This window comes from Globicephala melas, chromosome 5, assembly GCF_963455315.2.
Source record: "Globicephala melas chromosome 5, mGloMel1.2, whole genome shotgun sequence".
Taxonomy (NCBI): Eukaryota; Metazoa; Chordata; class Mammalia; order Artiodactyla; family Delphinidae; genus Globicephala; species Globicephala melas.
This window is the reverse complement of record NC_083318.1, coordinates 22,577,578-22,595,697: the sequence shown is the minus strand read 5'-3', so window position 1 is coordinate 22,595,697 and position 18,120 is coordinate 22,577,578. Positions and strand designations below refer to the sequence as shown.

Here is an 18,120-nt window from a genome sequence, read left to right as displayed (position 1 = left end):
AGAGAGGAAATGGGTAGAATGGTTAGGAGCCTATGCTTGAAGGCCATGGGATAAAATGGTAGGTTGGATTAGGGTGATGGTGATGATGATGATAGAACTGGAGAAAAGTGGATGGATTTAAGATTTATACTAGAGGTATACTGATAGGACATGATAATGAACTAGATTTAGGAGAGAATGAGGAAACAGGTGTCAAGAATAGCCTCTATCTTTTTGATATGGCAACTAGTTGGTTGATAATACGTCATCTAGTGGCATGGAGGAACCCTGGGGAAAGAGCATTTCTGGTAGAGCTGCGAGGTGGAGATGAAGAGTTCAATTGTGAGAATAATTAATCCCACTTGTGTTCTAAGTATTTAACATACATTTTATAGTAAATAGCCATATTCCCTAGTCTTTTTGGTCCATTTCCTTTTTTAGGGAAGTTTTTACATAGGTTACAGAGTTCCTAGATCTAAGATGCTAGTTTCAATCAAGGATTCATAAAAAGAATAAGGAGAATTAACTTTTAAGCTAAAATATCTACTCTTTTAAACTTTTTGCCCCCAATTCCAAAATAATAATGTACTTAATTTCAAATTTAAAAATCTGGAAGAGAATAATCAGTCAAAAATTTAGCATTACAGGGCTTCCCTGGTGGCACAGTGGTTAAGAATCCGCCTGCCAATGCAGGGGACGCAGGTTCAATACCTGGTCCAGGAAGATCCCACATGCCGCAGAGCAGCTAAGCCTGTGTGCCACAACTACTGAGCCTGCGCTCTAGAGCCCGCGAGCCACAACTACTGAGCCCACATGCCACAACTACTGAAGCCCACGCACCTAGAGCCTGTGCTCCACAACAAGAGAAGCTGCCGCAATGAGAGGCCCGCACGCCACAACGAAGAGTAGCCCCCACTCACCGCAGCTAGAGAAAGCCCACGTGCAGCAACGAAGACCCAATGCAGCCAAAACTAAATAAATAAATTAAAACATAATTTAAAAATTAAAAGAAAAGAAATTAGCATTGGGACTAAATCTTCTGAAACATAGTAGTCTGCATCCCGGAACATACAGACCTGCAATCTTAGCCCCAACTTTTCTACCCAGTGAGATTTCAGGTGTTCTCCCTGGTATTGAATGAAAATTTGGGGGCCGATTTATGTTGCCTGCATCTCATTTAAAAGAGACCAGCTACTAGCTAATGTTAAGTGATTCACAAGCCGGAGGCACATGGTTGCGGGTATTTAGATCAGGAGGAAAGCGGGCCCAAGAAGGGATAGTGGGATAGAAGTCACAGAAGCCTCACAAGGGAGAATCCCCAGATCTACCCTTTTCTTTTACTGAAAAAAAGGGTGGCCCAGTATTTTCATAATTTCCACGTTAGAGTTGAGCTAAGTAGGACGAAAGCTTATTTTACAATGGAGGCAGGCCAGCAATGACGACAATAATAAACAACATTCATTGAATGTGTATCATGTTTCAGGAACTGCACTAAATGCTTTCCGTGTATTACATTATTTAATTTCCTCTTAACCTCTTATGAGGCTTAGGGGTCATAAATCATTCTCCAAAGGCCACACAGGTTGTAAATGCAAGAGTGAAACAGCCAGTTGTGTTTGACTCCAGGAGGGGAGTTTTCCGCCACTGTGCCACAATGCACCAGCACACAAATAAAAGATGAGACTGAAAAACCTCAGTATTTCTTTAGTGTTAAAAGCTAAAAAGAAAAACACAAATTGTGTATATGATGGTTTGCAAATATTTGGGAATATTCCAAAATAAGGGAAATGTCTCTGCTGTGCTGGACCGTCCTTTTCTTACATAGTGTTCTGAAGAGATAGCTGACCACTTACAGGTATTTAAAACTACCTTGAGCTTTCTGTCAGCATAATTTCTCACAAATTTGGAGGTATTTGAATTTTATAATGTAGTTCCTGTCATGGTGAATTTCATTCTTGCTTCTTCCTATACCCTTTTAAAAACTGATAACCCATAATTCTTCACAATTTTTCTTTAAATTTCTGTGATTGAAATTCATTTTCTTTCAACTGTTCCATTATCACTGCACCCCTATTCTTAAACCACTTTAGATGAATACTTCACTGAACTTTTCTAACACAAAGTATGTGCTGGTAAGTAATTTTTAGTTGAAAAAAATTGCCTTAGTTTTTAAAAACAGGGGGGAAAGAAAGCAATGAGATATTTCAATTCACTTTGTAGTGAAATTCTAAATGATAACAATAATTGCCTAGTTATGGTAATTTCTAACAAAGATGAAAATAAAATGAAGAACATGAAGCTTCCCTCTCACCCTTCAGGAACACAAGTATAATCTACTCCACCCATTCTCTTCCTCATAGCAACAGTGTGGCATCTCCCCTTTCCAGCATCCTCAACTACAACTGTCTGAGATGAGTTTTGAATGATGAACAGTTTACAAGATAAGAGGAAAGGGGCATTCCAGTTGGGTGGACAATATGTACAGTGTACAGCAAAGACATGAAAGAAATCATCAGAAACTGGGGTGGGGAGGATGAATGCTGACAGGAGATCGGCTATGTTAGGTTGGTTGTGAGCCTTTTATGCCGTATTGAAGGAGTCTGACAGATACTTAGGTAATGACAAATGATTGGCAACGCTTGTTCCTCCTGCGTTCAAGTGCTCATACACTTCCTTCACCTCCTGTTATTTAGGTTGAAAAACAAAGCTAGCCATGCCTTTTCCACTTCTTCCATATCCATATTTCTACAATTCAGTGCGTTTCGCAGCTTAATACTATGGTTCTTTGTATGTGAAATTGCACTTTGGCATGAAGACAAGCGATGACCAAGTCAGAGGAAGTCTATTTGGGTAGAACTTTAGAAGTTCTTTAGAAGAAAGTTCTTTAGAAGAACTTTAGAAGAATACAAAGCAGTTGAAAAATACAGATAGAAAAGTAAAATATTATTCAGGAGAAAAAATACATGTCTACTACTGACACCATGAGTGTTCTTTTAATAAAAGACATCTCATCTTTTATGCTAAAGAGACTTTATCAGGACTAATGGACCATCTCAAATGAAGAAGAATAATCACAATTACACAAACTTTTCCCAAGTCCCCTCCAAAATAGTCTAGTTGTCACGTAGATTTATTTTCAGAATTTCCAGACTTGGCCAGGACCAAGTGAATAGAGGAAGTAGTGAGAGAGAGACAGAGAGTAATTTTGAAATGACTTTTTAAAACTGGACTCATTTTATATACAGAGAGAGTAATTTTGAAATGACTTTTTAAAACTGGACTCATTTTATATACTAAAGCTGGATTTCAAATCAACTAAATTTCCAGATTGTTGGGCTCATTCAGTACCTTCTCCTTTCACTATAACCAGGGCTTTGGCTTCAAAGAAAATTGCTCTATAAAATTTTACCACATTTTCTAATCAAAAGTGTGTGCTTCTAACGAGGCAGGGAACGTTGTCTATCACCGGCCCTCTTGCTGAGGGAACAATAGAAACGTGGCAAACTTGGTAGAAACTGGGCTATAGACAAAATAAAATCCTGTTAGCAAGTCTAGCGAACGCAGAATGTGTTCTGCCCCTTAAGAAATGCTGGTTTTATTTCGTGGGGAGTGCTGAGTGTTGTCTGTAACGAGTGTTTGTCGTTTAACTTACTGAGATCGTGAAGATAGGTGAGTCACGGGTGACTGTGACAGGAGGGTCTGAATGCAGGCCTTCACATTATTCATTAAAAGCACTAGTCCTGTCCCATCACCTCTTAAACACACATGTATCATCATCAAAACTGGTGGAGTGGCTATCAGGCCTCATGAAGTCTAGAAGTCTTAATGTTTATCACTTTAAATTTTGCCATACAATTAAGTAATGATGGAGTGAAACAAACGTATTTATAGTACATTTGAAAATCCTGGGATAAAAATAGGAACCAGATAAATCTTCCCACATGCTAACTAACATTTGCTTGGCCTTAGGAGCATGGCATTCCTACTGACATGGGCTACGCGGTGGCCCCTCACCATTCGGGCGTCTACCCTGTACACATTCAGCTGTACGAGGCCTGGAAGAAGGTTTGGAATATTAGAATCACCAGCACTGAAGAATACCCACACCTGAAACCAGCTAGATACCGGAGGGGCTTCATCCACAAAAACATCATGGTGAGCTTCCTCTGGTATGCGTAGGGTAGACCTCATTCTGCCAGACTTAATTCCTCATTTGAAGAAAGAACAAAAGAGAATAACTAAATATTAAAAGTGTAACAGAAGGAAAAGCTCCACGCAGCAGGAAACATATTTTTCATACCCAAGCAAAGGACGTTTTCATCAAAGTCACTTCTTTTCAATTCTTCAAATAAAACTTTAAAATGTTTTTTACTGACATGATTGCTATTAAGCAGGCACTGACGTTAAAATACTAAGGAAACATGACATCTAACTTACAGATAATTTACAGAAGCCATCATTTCTTCAAAAAGTTATTTAGCATGTAAAACTAACACCATCTCTCTATATATAAACCATGCCGTTCTTGCCGGGCTGTGTCCTCTATCATATCAGACTAAAAAAAAAAAAAAAAACTATTTACAACAAGAAGCCACATGTCCTGCATAATCATTAACAGATCATAATATAGAGTACAAATGAGAGATAATGTTAATGAAGTCATTTCTATCCATTGTCGAATTCTCTCCAAAGCTTCTCTATTTTGTTTTGTGTTTTTACACTGGTGACAAATGTATATTGTCAAGATATATTATTACCTAATACTTTGTGGGACCTCTCAAAGTAAGTAATTAAATCCTAATTTTTTTCCGAAATCAGAAAATCTACAGAGCACTGGTGAAGTTAGGAGTAGGCCTCCTGATTTAGACACACACTGGGAAGGAACACCACACAGAACACTATGTGGTCAGGCACCATAACACTGTCAAACTGTGTTTGAGCAGATGTCTACCTTCTAGAATTAGGTGTAACTGACTTCTTTTCAGACAGTTTTCCTATGTCAGCAAAAATTACAGATTGGATAATGACATTTGTATTACTACAGATAGGATAATGAACTTGGATCAACTTCCACCTTAACTTTTCCCTCAATAAAAACTGTTGTAAATGCTATATGGGGACATAATGGCCACATTTTATCCCACCTGCCATTCCTCCTTACTGAAAATGAACTCACTGTGCCTCAAGCTGCCAGTCTTTTGACTTGGGTTATATTATAATTTAAAAGTATGCCAGTACTCTCCTGTCATGTTTAAATCATATGCAGTCTTAGAATAATAAACTTAAGTCTCCAAGGACTTTATTCAATGGTGTTCTCTTTTGTTTCTGTTTCTCTCTGTAGTGTCAGAAAACTTGCTTGGATATGTCCCACGACATATGTTCATCTTTGTTTCTCCTGAAAACATATTTTACCTGTATTATAAATGCATGCATCTGGCAGGTATTAAAGGCTCTAACAGATTTCCTGTTTTGAGGGAACTGTCCCTGAGGTTCCACTTATGCAGCAATCCGTGGAAACTCTGTTTGCTTTGTGGACCCTTGTATGAGCATTTCCTAGTGGAAATGTTCCAAGTTGATGTGTAGTTAGAGAGGATAGGGCTTGAAGTCATCCTAATAGAGTTGTAAGTGGAGACCACAATAGCCAATATGCCCTCCTAGGGAGAGACTGCAAAGAAAAAAGAGCAGGGAACTGAGGAACAAACGTTCCTTAGATCACACCCATACCCTGTTGTATGAATGAGGGGAACTGGGTTTTGATGATCTACTCACAAATCAAACTTACAAGGCCTTAAATGAAACTTATTATCTTCCCTTCAAACTAGCTATTGGTCCTGCTATCTCTAATTCAGTTCTGCAATTTGAACATCACACTGACCCCCCATTTCCAATCAGTCTCTACATTCCGTCAATAATTCCTTCATAATATTTTTAAATTTCACTTCCTTTCCCACAGCCTAATTCACTACCTTGACTTTCATTTGTAAACCATGGTGCTGGTTTCTACTTCGTTTATTTACGGCTTCTATCCACCACTCACTGCAGTCCATACCATGGAAAGTGCCAACCTTTTAACCCTAAAATGCTGCCTCATCTTGCCTTCCTAACCTGATTCTTTCCAGTTGTTTCCATACGCCTTAACTTGCTCTTCAGGGACCTGAAAACAATTTAAACTGTCTACCTTTCCATCTCCTGTTGTCCCGTAGCTAACACAGACTCACTCCAGACAAAAAGGTCTGCAGCAATATCACTGTGTCTATGCCTTTGTCATTCTTTCCACCTTGAAAGACCACTTTCTGATCACTCTCTACCTATTCCTATTCCCTTTATGCCTCAGTATCAAGTTCCATATCTTATATAATTTAATGTAAAGCACCTTGGTATATATATAGCAGCTCAATACCTAGGTCAGGCCTACACTGATCTTATTCTCCTCTGAATTCCTATAACACATCCTCTTGTATAACTCCATTAGGAACATAAAAGCTAGATTCAAGCCCTATGTACAGGATATTGGCTTTAGGTCCACTGGCCGAGATTCCTATGACTATGGCTTTCATAACCATCTCCTAGTTATTGTCAGGAGCTATAAGGTTTCCAGGGGCTCATCAACATCTCAAAGTTTGAATTTGATAGCATTACACTCCCAGAAACAGTTCTAGAGAGCAGTTCACAGCAGAATGACTAAAACCTCTCTTACTCCTTCTCTAACACAAGAGAGCCATTTCAAGGAACATGTTCAGTGTCCCGTAGCATTGGATTTAGGGAGCAAGGCAATGCAATATGACCCTCTTACACTCTGATGATCTCCTCAGCCTCCTTTGGTGGTCCACTGACCATCCTAGGGCTCATGGTGACTCTCATCCTCTCAGCAAGTGTGATCCTCCCCAGAGTTGCAGGGTAAAGCCTGACACTTCCTCTTCCCTCTGTTCAAACTCAGATAATTTGAGAAATAAATGAAATTCAAATTTCTTTTCACTTCTCTCTCCCTTTTGCATAGAATCAGCTAGGCAATCAAATCCCAAAGTTGGCTCTGTATGTTGCCATAGTTTTTCAAGCAAGATATTCAAACTGAATCCTAAAAGCGATTCAGAATCATGCACGTTAAAATGTAAACCTAACCTGGCGTTTAATTACATGTAGGCATTTCATTATTTAGCTTTGGGGTACTTCTCTTTATCCCAATATACCTTAAATCCTTCAAGAATATAAAGGCTATATCTTTGTATTCTCCCACCTGGACTTGCAAAGAATTTTGAATAAGTGTTTGTTAAATAAATAACTGCTATGTAAAACTTAATTTCCAGGAAATTACATGTTCATGAATTGTTAGGGGATATATCTGATTCAGTTAGAATACCTCTGCACTTAGTTCTTTGTTGTTGTTGATTTTGTGCATAACATTATGAGAATGCATAATGCTTTTAAACATAAACATCATCAGAGCTAATACTCTGCAATTAAACTGAAGTTCTTGGAATGATTTCATCAAGATAAAATAGCTTCTAAGGATATAACTTTCACCAGTTTACCAAAATAAATAGGATAGATACAGTTTTGATTTACACTGAATATGTAGCTTATTGATTGAGCTGGGAATTATGTTTTCTAAGAAAACTTTCCAAGGACTAGATTGAAATGTATTAAATACATATTCAGTATATTTCTAGGAGGTTGCAAAGCATGGGGATTCCTGTACAGGTAATATTTTGAAAGCACTTACTGAATCAATTGTGCTTTAAGAATCAAGACAAAAAAAAAAAAAATGACGATCCGTTTGCTTAGGACAATAAACAGAAGACCTGCCTGTGTAAGATTCTATAAAACTTGTATCCCTCCAAAGTATACTAATTCATTTTCTGCTACTTCAAGGGTGTAATGACAAATGCAGGTCATAAAGAAGTCATTATATAAAATTTAGCTAAAGTTTGTACCATCTTGCACAGCTTTTGTTCACCCCTTCTTTTATAATTGTACTGATATTTCACCAGGAAAGCTGTAAGAATTTGAAAAAAAATCCTTATCACAAATATGTATAACTGAAGTAAATAATGGCTTTTATACACAAAGGACAAAAAGAAGACTTTTTACTGAGTGGCCTTTTTATCATTTTGTTTCTGACGTTTTATAAAAATTATTAACCAAATGCATCATCTCTTTCTTACTTTTGGAACTGGCAGGCTTCAGACTTAGAATTCGGGGCAATTACTACAACCTACAGTAGTCCTTTCAGAGTAGAACAGGAACTATGATTTGTGTCTCAAATATCTGTTCTAATTTAAAATGTCATTTCCTAAGAATCACATTAAGTTAATAATTGACTTCATTTTCTAATGCATGTGTAGAATTTGATAGAAGTATTATCCTTAAAAATTTTGCCTACTAGAATTACAATGTAGCACAGGCAAGTCCAGTATTTTTAAAGTCTAATTTTTACTTTCTGTTTGTTTGTTTTATTTCTTAAGATGCTGGAACATACTAGGCTTCATAACAGAAGTAATGACTTGGAGATTTAAAATAGATAAGTGGCTAAAATAATTCAAAGTCTATCTTAGTTTTAACATATTTCTTCCACTCTCTTCAGTATTCCTGCTGTAGTGATGTCATCCCCACTTTCCCACATTGTGAAGAACTTTGGGGGTGTTAGTTAAGAGTTGAATAATGACACCAGCTTGTACATTATTTTCCATGAGGGAAAAAGCTAAGTTTCAACATATTAATTGGTTGAAGGGAAATTTTTCCTTACCTGTTCATTCTTCCTTCAGGTTCTTCCAAGACAAACCTGTGGGCTTTTCACTCACACAATTTTCTATAAAGAATATCCAGGAGGTCCTAAAGAGCTGGACAAGAGTATCCAAGGAGGTGAACTTTTCTTCACTGTGGTCCTCAACCCAGTAAGTACTTTGAGTTATTCTCCAAATAAATAATGAAAAATGACAGGGCAAATGACAAAGAGGCCAGGGTTTTGGTGGTTATCAGCCAATCAAGATGAAGTTTCAGTTCTAAAACAGTAGTTAAAAACTAAATGGAACCACATCTAGTAATGGGGGCAAACTAATTCTACAAGTAGTAATGACATGAGGAACTTACGGAAGAGCCGAGGAAGTGCTCTAGCAAACCCTCCTCTGCATTGGAAAGTGATCAAAATTTAGAGATTCTTGCTTTTATGCAGAGTAAGATTTTTCACCTATAAAACTCTCCAGTTCCCAATGGGACCAGTTTTCCATTTAGGTGACTATTCTATTTTTTTCTTATTTAAAATAAAAGTAGAAGCAAAATGGGAGAGGAATTAGATAAGCAAATAGGGTCACTGTTGGAACATTCACATTAGATCTTATCTTGCTGCATCTCAGGCCAGGGCAGAGCAGCCTGTTTTATTGGGCTACTGTTCTTCCTCCTTTACTTCTTAATACTAGGGTGCCAGCTCCCAAATAAACCATTTGTACGTATTCCTGCTTGAGGCCAGTATTACAAAGTTGCATAGAAAATGAACTAACTGAAGTAAGGTGTATAAGGAAAAGAAGGGATTTTTATTTCCCTTCTGAAGATCACTGACATAAAAAGTAAAGCTGTATTTATTTATAGTAAATTTGTCCCTGATGTTAGCAATAGTCAAGATGAAAAAAAATGTAATTTTCCAAATGTGAAAAAAATTCTATCAGCATAAAAGTTAGATAAGAGAGGGATAAAGAGAATAAAATTTGAAAGACCCCTCTCTTGACATTAATTTTACAGGTCTTGCAAGTAAAATTTCAGATATTTTTCATTATCTACTGGTATTCAATAGCTATCTATTTCTCAGCTCCTAGAAAATGAGATAGAAGTAAGAGTAACTCATCTTTGGGCAAAATCAAGATGTCTATCCAAAACTCACCATAGTTTGAAGTTAATAAACTTCTTCATACCCCCAAAAAATATAAATAATTCTGAGTTATATATCAGAAATAATCTGGTTCTTCTAACTTTTCTATTCTTAACAAATGGAAGTATCTTTGGAATCATCTCATATGGTTTTGTTCTCTTTTTTTATCAATTCAGCCACTAATACACAGGCAAAAGAATTAAACTAATGCCTAATGATGAACTGAAAATTCCGTTAAAATATTCTTAATATGGTAACATTTTCATCAATAATTTTAAGATGCTTTAATCTATAATCTATAAAATTCTGATGTTTTATATTTCCTTTCATCATAGAGCAACTGTGAACAAGTAATCATCTCTTTGATTTTTTTAACCAATAGTTGCTTTGGCACTTAAGAAATTCCTGGTGGTATTGTAATTTCAAAACTTTCTAAACCAAATTAGTTTTATTTACCATGGAAGAAATTCAAAATAAGATCATTCATGTTCAGTAGACTTACAATAAATATTATATTTTTTACTAATTAAACACCAAAGTATTTTCTTAATTGAAAAAAGATCTTGTGGTAAAGCTTATGTTATTCTTGGATACTGATTTGGACTAAACTAACTGAACAAACTTTAAACGTTTAGTAAACCTTGCTACTTTTCAGGCCTTTATCAATAACATTTGGCAATTTTGTTTGTCTTGCTGAGGAGATCCACAGGGAATAAAGGGGAGAAAAAACTTCACGAACTTGTTCTTTTCTGATTCAGAAAACTTTCAGTAGACAGTTACTTTCAGATAAATGCTGGTATTCAAAATAAATGACAGGTCTTTTTAGACACCATAAGACATGCAAGGAATCCAAATTAACTTCATCTGGCATGTGAACCATGATTTTTGGAAACAACTGTAGTTCCCTAGAGATTTGTGGTTTAAGAAGCCCACTTCTAGACTCAGCCCAAGTCTTACCCAAGGAAAGATTACTATCATTAGCTAGTGATGTTTGCTTTGCAGAACAGAGTGAGGAGTAGTGGTTTGTTTCCTATGAATTCTCCATCCCAAAATTAAATGTTTAGATAAAGTTTGTATTAAAATTAAGAAAGGTCCAGGTGCAGTTAGGCATACTAGTAATTTGGCAGATGACACTCTTCTTAGGCCAGAATGAGAATGAGAAACCCTTGATGGAATCAAAGCTGCAAGAAAGATGAGAATTTTAATTATAGTGGATTTGAAAGATAGCCATTGTGAGCTTTAGTAATACTCCAGGCCTCGATCAGAAGTATCATTTTCTGAGAATGCTGAATGAGTTTGCTGTTTACTTCAAAAAGGTAGATGTGCATTAGAAATATACATATGGCTTTTAAATATATTCAAATATATTTGAATGAGTTGAAAATGAAAATATAAGCAGGATTTTATTTAATGTGCTTCTACATTTTCTTCCTATATGTCAACATAATATCAAGGTATTCCAATAACTTTTACCAGTATTGTGGTGAGAGGTGGTTACAACGAAGTATCTCTCAGAGTTAAACTAGAATAAATCACAGCAAAGATAAGTATGTTCCTTAAACAGAGTAACTCTCTGGCCTGAAATGTTCTACTGTTACCAAAGTATTTTTCACTGCTAAAGAAAAAAGTGTCAACCTTGGAAATTTAATACAAAGAGCTTCAAAGACAATGTTAGCACTGCATAAGAGAGAGAAAACCTTGGCCTTTTCCAAATGGGTATTTCCAGTGTCACAGGCCACACAACTTGGTTGTGGGTTGGATGCAGAGATTTTATTAGACGCTGAGGTTCAGGTGCATTTGAGAGGTGGGCCCATCAGGCTATCTGAGCCTGGGACCACTAAGAATTCAATTCTTCTAATTCCCTTTCTGATTCTAAACTCAACCAGCAACTTCCTGAATATAGTTTGCTTTCCTATATAAATCCTACTATAGGAAAAGAATATGTCCATCATAAGAACTCATACTCACTAGAACAGTAATTTGCAGCACAATTTTATAAATCTTTCAGTTGGTGAATACTTCCCACTTAACCTGATAACCAGAAGAGGTCCCTCCAATTGTATATATTTTAATATTTCAGTTCCTCTATAATGTATAATTCTCCATTTTAAACTAATGGATGAAATTTTGGTTTTATTTATCAGTTTCAATTGTCTTTGCTAATTTGATTCTGCCCCCCAGAAATGGACACTGTCTTTCAGTGTACTGAATCAGGTGTTGGAGCACATCAGGCTAAGTAACAGGCCCTGAAGTGTTTGTTGATTAATTCAGGAAGGTAATGAATTACCTTATGGATCTACCAGGGGAGAGAGCCGCTAGAACTACCCCAGAGTCACTGTTAGCTAGACGCACAAGCACAAAATTTCTACACAAACATGTAATACACCCACACACAATATTCTTGATCAATTCATATGCTCCAAGTACCCTTGTATATACTTTAAGAAATAGTGAGAAAGAGTCTACTTACTGTACATACCTACATAAAATAATATATAGATGGGTACTAAGAACTGAAACTTATGAAGATGACAAAAAATATTAATTCACAGTGACTGCACCTGCCCTCAATAAACAGAACCCTATAAATTTATGACATATATACTTATACAAAAAAAAAAACCAAACCACTACTAAAGAGTATATTGTCCATTTTAAAGTGAGTTTCCAGTTCCACCTATCTTAGGTAAATGTGATAATACTTAAGCAGTGTGACAAATGGAATAGTTCTGAATTAGACATGATTGTTCCTCTTTTGGGAGCCATATTATATTCTGTTGCTCTGAAAAAGGATGTCCCCTTCCTTCTCCAGTGTTCTTATTTCTAATTACAAAATGTCTGAGTCTTTGCTTACACTCTTGTTCAATGAACAGACTCTAGGTATTGAGTCCCTAACAGCCGATATCTGTGCCTCCCTCCAACATGCTCGATAATAAAGTCAGTGCTTACTTTACTTATGAATCCAGAACAGTTGTGGATTGCCACAAGATTCATGCTCTTACCACACTTGTTTGGAATTCAAGTGGAGCAAATCCCTGACAGCATAGCAATATTATACTTCCTTCGTCAAACTGTTAAACATCCCATACAAACAGTAGCTAATCCCCTTATGCCCATGTTTCATTAAACACTTTTTGTCTCTATTGTTTCTCAATTTGATATAGCATCTATCCACCATACCCTCCATACCCTCCTACCCAAATCCCTGAAAGCTGAATCTAAATTGTATTTCTCTAATTACAATTACACATGGTGAGTAGAATTGACTATTTCAAACTGGGTAACACATGAGTGAATTACAATGAAAGTAAAACAACAGAATTCATACAAGATAACTTGTATAAATAGAAATTAACCCACACTGAAATTTTTTTAAAAACTATAATTTACATGTATATGGCTTATGTGTGCTTATCTATAGAATTCATCTAAAAGAAAACAGCTTTTTTTCTTAATGGGAAATTTTATGTTTCTTTCTTTCCTTATTTACTAATCCTGGAAAACATTGTGATAACAGAAAACTCTTTATTGAAAAATAAATGCTAATAATAACAACAACTTTGGATAGTAGAAAAATAATTCCTGAACATGTCTAATAATGAGTATTACCTGGGACAACTGATTAAAAAAAGTCCAGACTTAATGCATCAGAACCTGCAGGGGACAGTTTGGGGACCTGCATACTTATCATGAGCTTTAGGTGATTCTTATGATCAGGCAAATTTGGGAAATACTGCAGAGGAAGAAAATGGAGAAATAATTTTGGTAATCGAAGATTACCAAAAACTGCTATAGAAATTGTGGACCTATGGTCAAGGTATCAGAATTGAAAATGAGTCCAAATCTGCAGTGAGATTTGTTTAAAAACCAGTGAGAATGAATGTTTTTTCTTAATGACCAGAGAACTCTAGCTTGAACTGGAGTTTAAAATAGAGGTAACTCCTGTTTATCCTTTAAGGATGGCTTAAGGGTCACTTTCCTCAGGAAACATTCTCTGCACTGGTTTAGAAGTACCTTCTTGTGTTCCCATAGCATCCTCTGCCGACTCTTCCTAAGTACCTACTACCTTGCATTGTGACTGTGGGTTTGCTGTTAGGCTCTTTGCTTCTTGTGGCAGAAAATGTGTCTTTCATCTCCAAAATCATCCCAGTGCCTAAACATGATGCCTTATACCTAGTTTTTATTTAACACATATTAAGGAAGAGAAACTGACTTTTCTAATGGCCTGATACCAAAAACAAACACAATAAATCTGAAAGGAAAGGACATCTGGGTCCTGGTAAGATAATTCTTGAATCAAAAGCATAAGTAAAACCTGTATCATGAGTTAGATGGGGCTGAATTATGTACTGTTGTGTACTGCTCTTCACATATGTAGTTGTCTCTTCTGTATAAAGATTTGTTTTCATTGAGTTCCTCTGGCTGTAAGAACTAAAGACCCACTCAAGTTACCTCAAATAATGGAAGTGTGGGACTCCAGAATGCTGAGTCTAAGGCAGTTTCAGGGCCCATAAAAATGAGAATTACTGATCTTGATCTTGCCTTAGTGCTTTAATACAACACAACAGGTGCTTTTCACGTGTCTGAGTGTCTCGTTTTTCTACTACTGACTATATATTACATGTCTGCCTCAAAAGTGCTGCTTGCTTTATGGCTTCTGTGCCCTCATTAATTAATTTTACACATGACCCAATGTGACTGCATCAAATGTTTTCCATACAACATTCAGCTTCAATTCTAACTTGCTAATTTTCTCATCCTCTTGTGGTGTCGCAGATCAAATTCCCAAGCAAGGGAATCTATTTGTCCCAGCTTACTTTTTTGAGTCAGCCAATATCAGCCCTGGCCTGTTGTGAACTGAGTGCTCCTGGCTATGGGCACCCCACAACTACCTCCAATCTCCATTCTACACTATGACTGGGCAATGGGCTGCCTAAGGGCTATCCTTTCAGCAAAAGCTTGGAAGAGGCAGGTACTATGACTGCTGTCTAGCCTGAATCTGAATCCTGTGGGAATAGTCAGTATGTCTCAGCCAATTCCAGAGATTTGGGAGTAAGCTAAACCTTTTTGGAGAAGGTCTAAAGATTAATTTTGAAGCTTGTAAAGTCTAAGTGAGTAGTTCTGTTAGATATAGGACCAATTAATTTCATTCATCATTTTACTGTCTATCTTGCTTCTAGAATGCAAGTTCCAAGACGGCATGTACGTCTTGTGTTTTATTTACTCTATAGCTTCAAACTAAGAAGAGTTCCTGGCATGTCACAGGTGCTAACAAAATATTTCATAAGTGGATGAATGAAGTTAAATGTCCAACAACAGGGGTGGGAATATTAAAAGAGCAAATTATGTTCCCCCCATAGTGGAATACATTCAGCCATTAAAAAACACATTGTATAATAATTTTTGATGACATGGGAAACAGTCATGACATATTCAGTGAAAAAGTATGTTGTTAGAAAATTAGATGCAAGCATGGAAATAAACTAGAAGGAATTCAGCTGAATGTTAGCAATGGTTGCCCTAGATAACAGGATTAAAGATGATTTTCTTTGTCACGTTTGTCTGATTTTTATAATATGTCTACATTGAATGTCTATTACTCTTAAAACCAGCACACACACACACACACACACACACACACACACAATGCTACATTAACAATAATAAAGAATTATCTAACACTAACAGTGAAGGACGTAAAATGCAATTATTTATTTAGTGATATATCAGGGGTAGAATTAGTATTTACTCAGTTCCAGTTGTTCCCTATCTGTCTCGTATATCACCTAACACCTACCTCACTGCATGGTTATTTGTGTACATATACATCATTTCTCCTATATGAGGGGGCATTCTTGCAGAATTATCTGTGTGTGTTTCATTTTTGTGCTTCCCATGGTGTCTAGATCAATGTTTTAAATCTAATAAATGGTCACTAAATGTTTTTTAAATGACTGACTAAATGTAAGAAGTTATGTTTTAGGGGCATCACTTGACTTATGGCCTATCCAAATGTGAATAATAACAAGCCTGGTTTTAACAAAACTACATTCTGGTAGATTCTCTGCTTTCAAGAGAGTGAAATTCAGGATCCAGGAAATTTTTAAGTGGCCCCAAACGTTTGGCAGGTTTTTACAAGTGATGATGAATTAGCCTGACATGGAACAATGGACAAGTAAAGCTGGAAAGAACCACAATTCATCTACTCAGTCACCTAATTTTAGGCTCAAGGTCACTCCTGTATTTTTCTGTTGAGAACCCAGCCTTCCTGACTCTGAGTTTGGTGCTTCTACCACTACAACATGCTGCTTCTGCACTCCTGGGTAAATTGGCCTTAATGTGATGCACATTACCTGTTAATGTGACTCAGTTACCTGGTACCAGGAAAATGTGCAAATGGTTTAAAATTTCTGGCTATTATTTAGAAAAAGCAACCCATCTCCATATTGAGTTAAAAAATAAGTGCTTTTGAAAAAAAAGCTATAATAAGCAGTTATAGCTAAGGGAAAATGTCAAATGTACTTTTAAAGAACTATGAATAATAAGTTATGTATTTTTTATCTTAAAACAATAAATCTTATTGATGTTACTTATATATTGATAAGACTTTTAAACATTTTTTTGTTTTTTTATTTTATTTTTTATTAGACTTTTAAACTTGTAAAGCCAAAACACTTTATTTCATTTATTTCCTACTTTCCATATCAGCCCTATTTTTCTATCAATGTTCTACATGATTAACTATGGTTTTATATAATTACTTGCCACTGTGAGATTAAGAATATTATAAGAAAGCATGATTGTCTTGATTCTACAGTTAAGAAAAATAGGAGTATGATAAACTCTCAAGCCATTGAGATGGATATTTTTAAGAAATTTAAGAAAATTGATATTAAGTTAAAGAAATGAATATTATTTTTGTTTAATCCTTTCATAGTTTCACATAACTTATAGGATAAACAAATAAACAAAAAATCCTTCACTTGGAAAAAAAAATTAAGTCTGGCTCCTACCCACCTTTATGGTCTCTTTTTTCAATAATCTCATATATGCACCTTTCAATCCATCCATACCGAAGAATTTGTAGTTCCCTAAACAGGACCTGTTATCTTGTTCTGTGCCTTAGAGTGCTACTGCCTCAGGTTGGAATGCCTTCCAGCAAATCTGAGCTCGAACGTCATCTTTTTACAGAAGACCTCTCCCAACTCTTCAGTTTCTCCTGTGTTCTCATAGCACCCAGGCATAACCATAACATAACTTGCCCCCAGTACTATAATCGGTTATCTTTCTCATCCAGTAGTTTGCGCATTCCTTGATAGAAAGCATCATGTCTTATTTATTTTGTAATCAAGATATATGCAAAATTTTAGCTCATAGTAGGCTCTCAATAAATGACAGTGCATTAACTTGCCATGCATGTTTGAAGGAAACACTTCCTTTGACGGAAGATCTATTTGCCTTGGAAATACTTATTCACAGAATCACTTGACTCAAGAGTTTGCATTATTGTGCTTTCATTTCTCCCAACATGGCATCCAGGGAGATCCTTTTGAAAGTCATTAAATTTATGAAAAGATGGTCAGTTTCACTCATAGGAAGAAAAATCAAGGTTAAACATATTGAGATACCATTTCTTATCCATCATATTGCCAAAAATTCAAAAGATTGGTAAAATATTCTGTTAACAAGGCTGTGGGAAAACAGATATTCTCATACATCCTAGTGGATATGCAACCCCTACTGAGGGAATGCAAAATGGTACAGCCGCTATGGAAAACAGTATGGAGTTTCCTCAAAAATTAAAAATAAGACTACCATATGATCCACCAACCGTACTTCTGGATATCTGTCCAAAAGAATTGAAAACAGGATCTCAAAGAGATATTTGCCCTCCTATGTTTGTTGCAGCATTATTCTCAATGGCCAAGAGGTAGAAACAACTTAGCTGTCCATTGACAGATGAATAAATAAAGAAAATATGGTACATATGTACAGTAGAATATTATTCAGCCTTAAAAAGGAAGGAAATCCTGTCATATGCTACAACATGAATGAAACTTGAAGACATTATATGCTAAGTGAAATAGGCCAGTCACAAAAGAACAATACTATATGATTCCACTTGTTTGAGGTGTCTAAAGTGGTCACACTCATAGAAACAAAGTAAAATGGTGGTTGCCAGGGCCTAGAGGGAGGGGAAAATGGGGAGCTGCTATTCAGTGGGTATAGAGTTCCATCCATGCAAGATGAAAAAGCTCTAGACATGTACAGCATACTGTACT

At 36.2% G+C, this 18,120-nt stretch overlaps 1 protein-coding gene across 7 annotated transcripts in view; it reads left to right on the top strand.

Annotated features, from left to right (window-relative positions):
• Positions 1 to 18,120, top strand: part of LOC115857181 (bifunctional heparan sulfate N-deacetylase/N-sulfotransferase 3) — a 156,123-nt gene that overhangs the window by 79,872 nt on the left and 58,131 nt on the right. For all 7 annotated transcript variants that reach the window (XM_060298999.1, XM_030863976.2, XM_060299005.1 and 4 more), the window contains exons 5-6: positions 3,949 to 4,134; positions 8,742 to 8,870. In XM_060298999.1, coding sequence (XP_060154982.1) covers positions 3,949 to 4,134; positions 8,742 to 8,870 — 315 coding nt within the window. The remainder of the gene's footprint in view (positions 1 to 3,948; positions 4,135 to 8,741; positions 8,871 to 18,120) is intronic.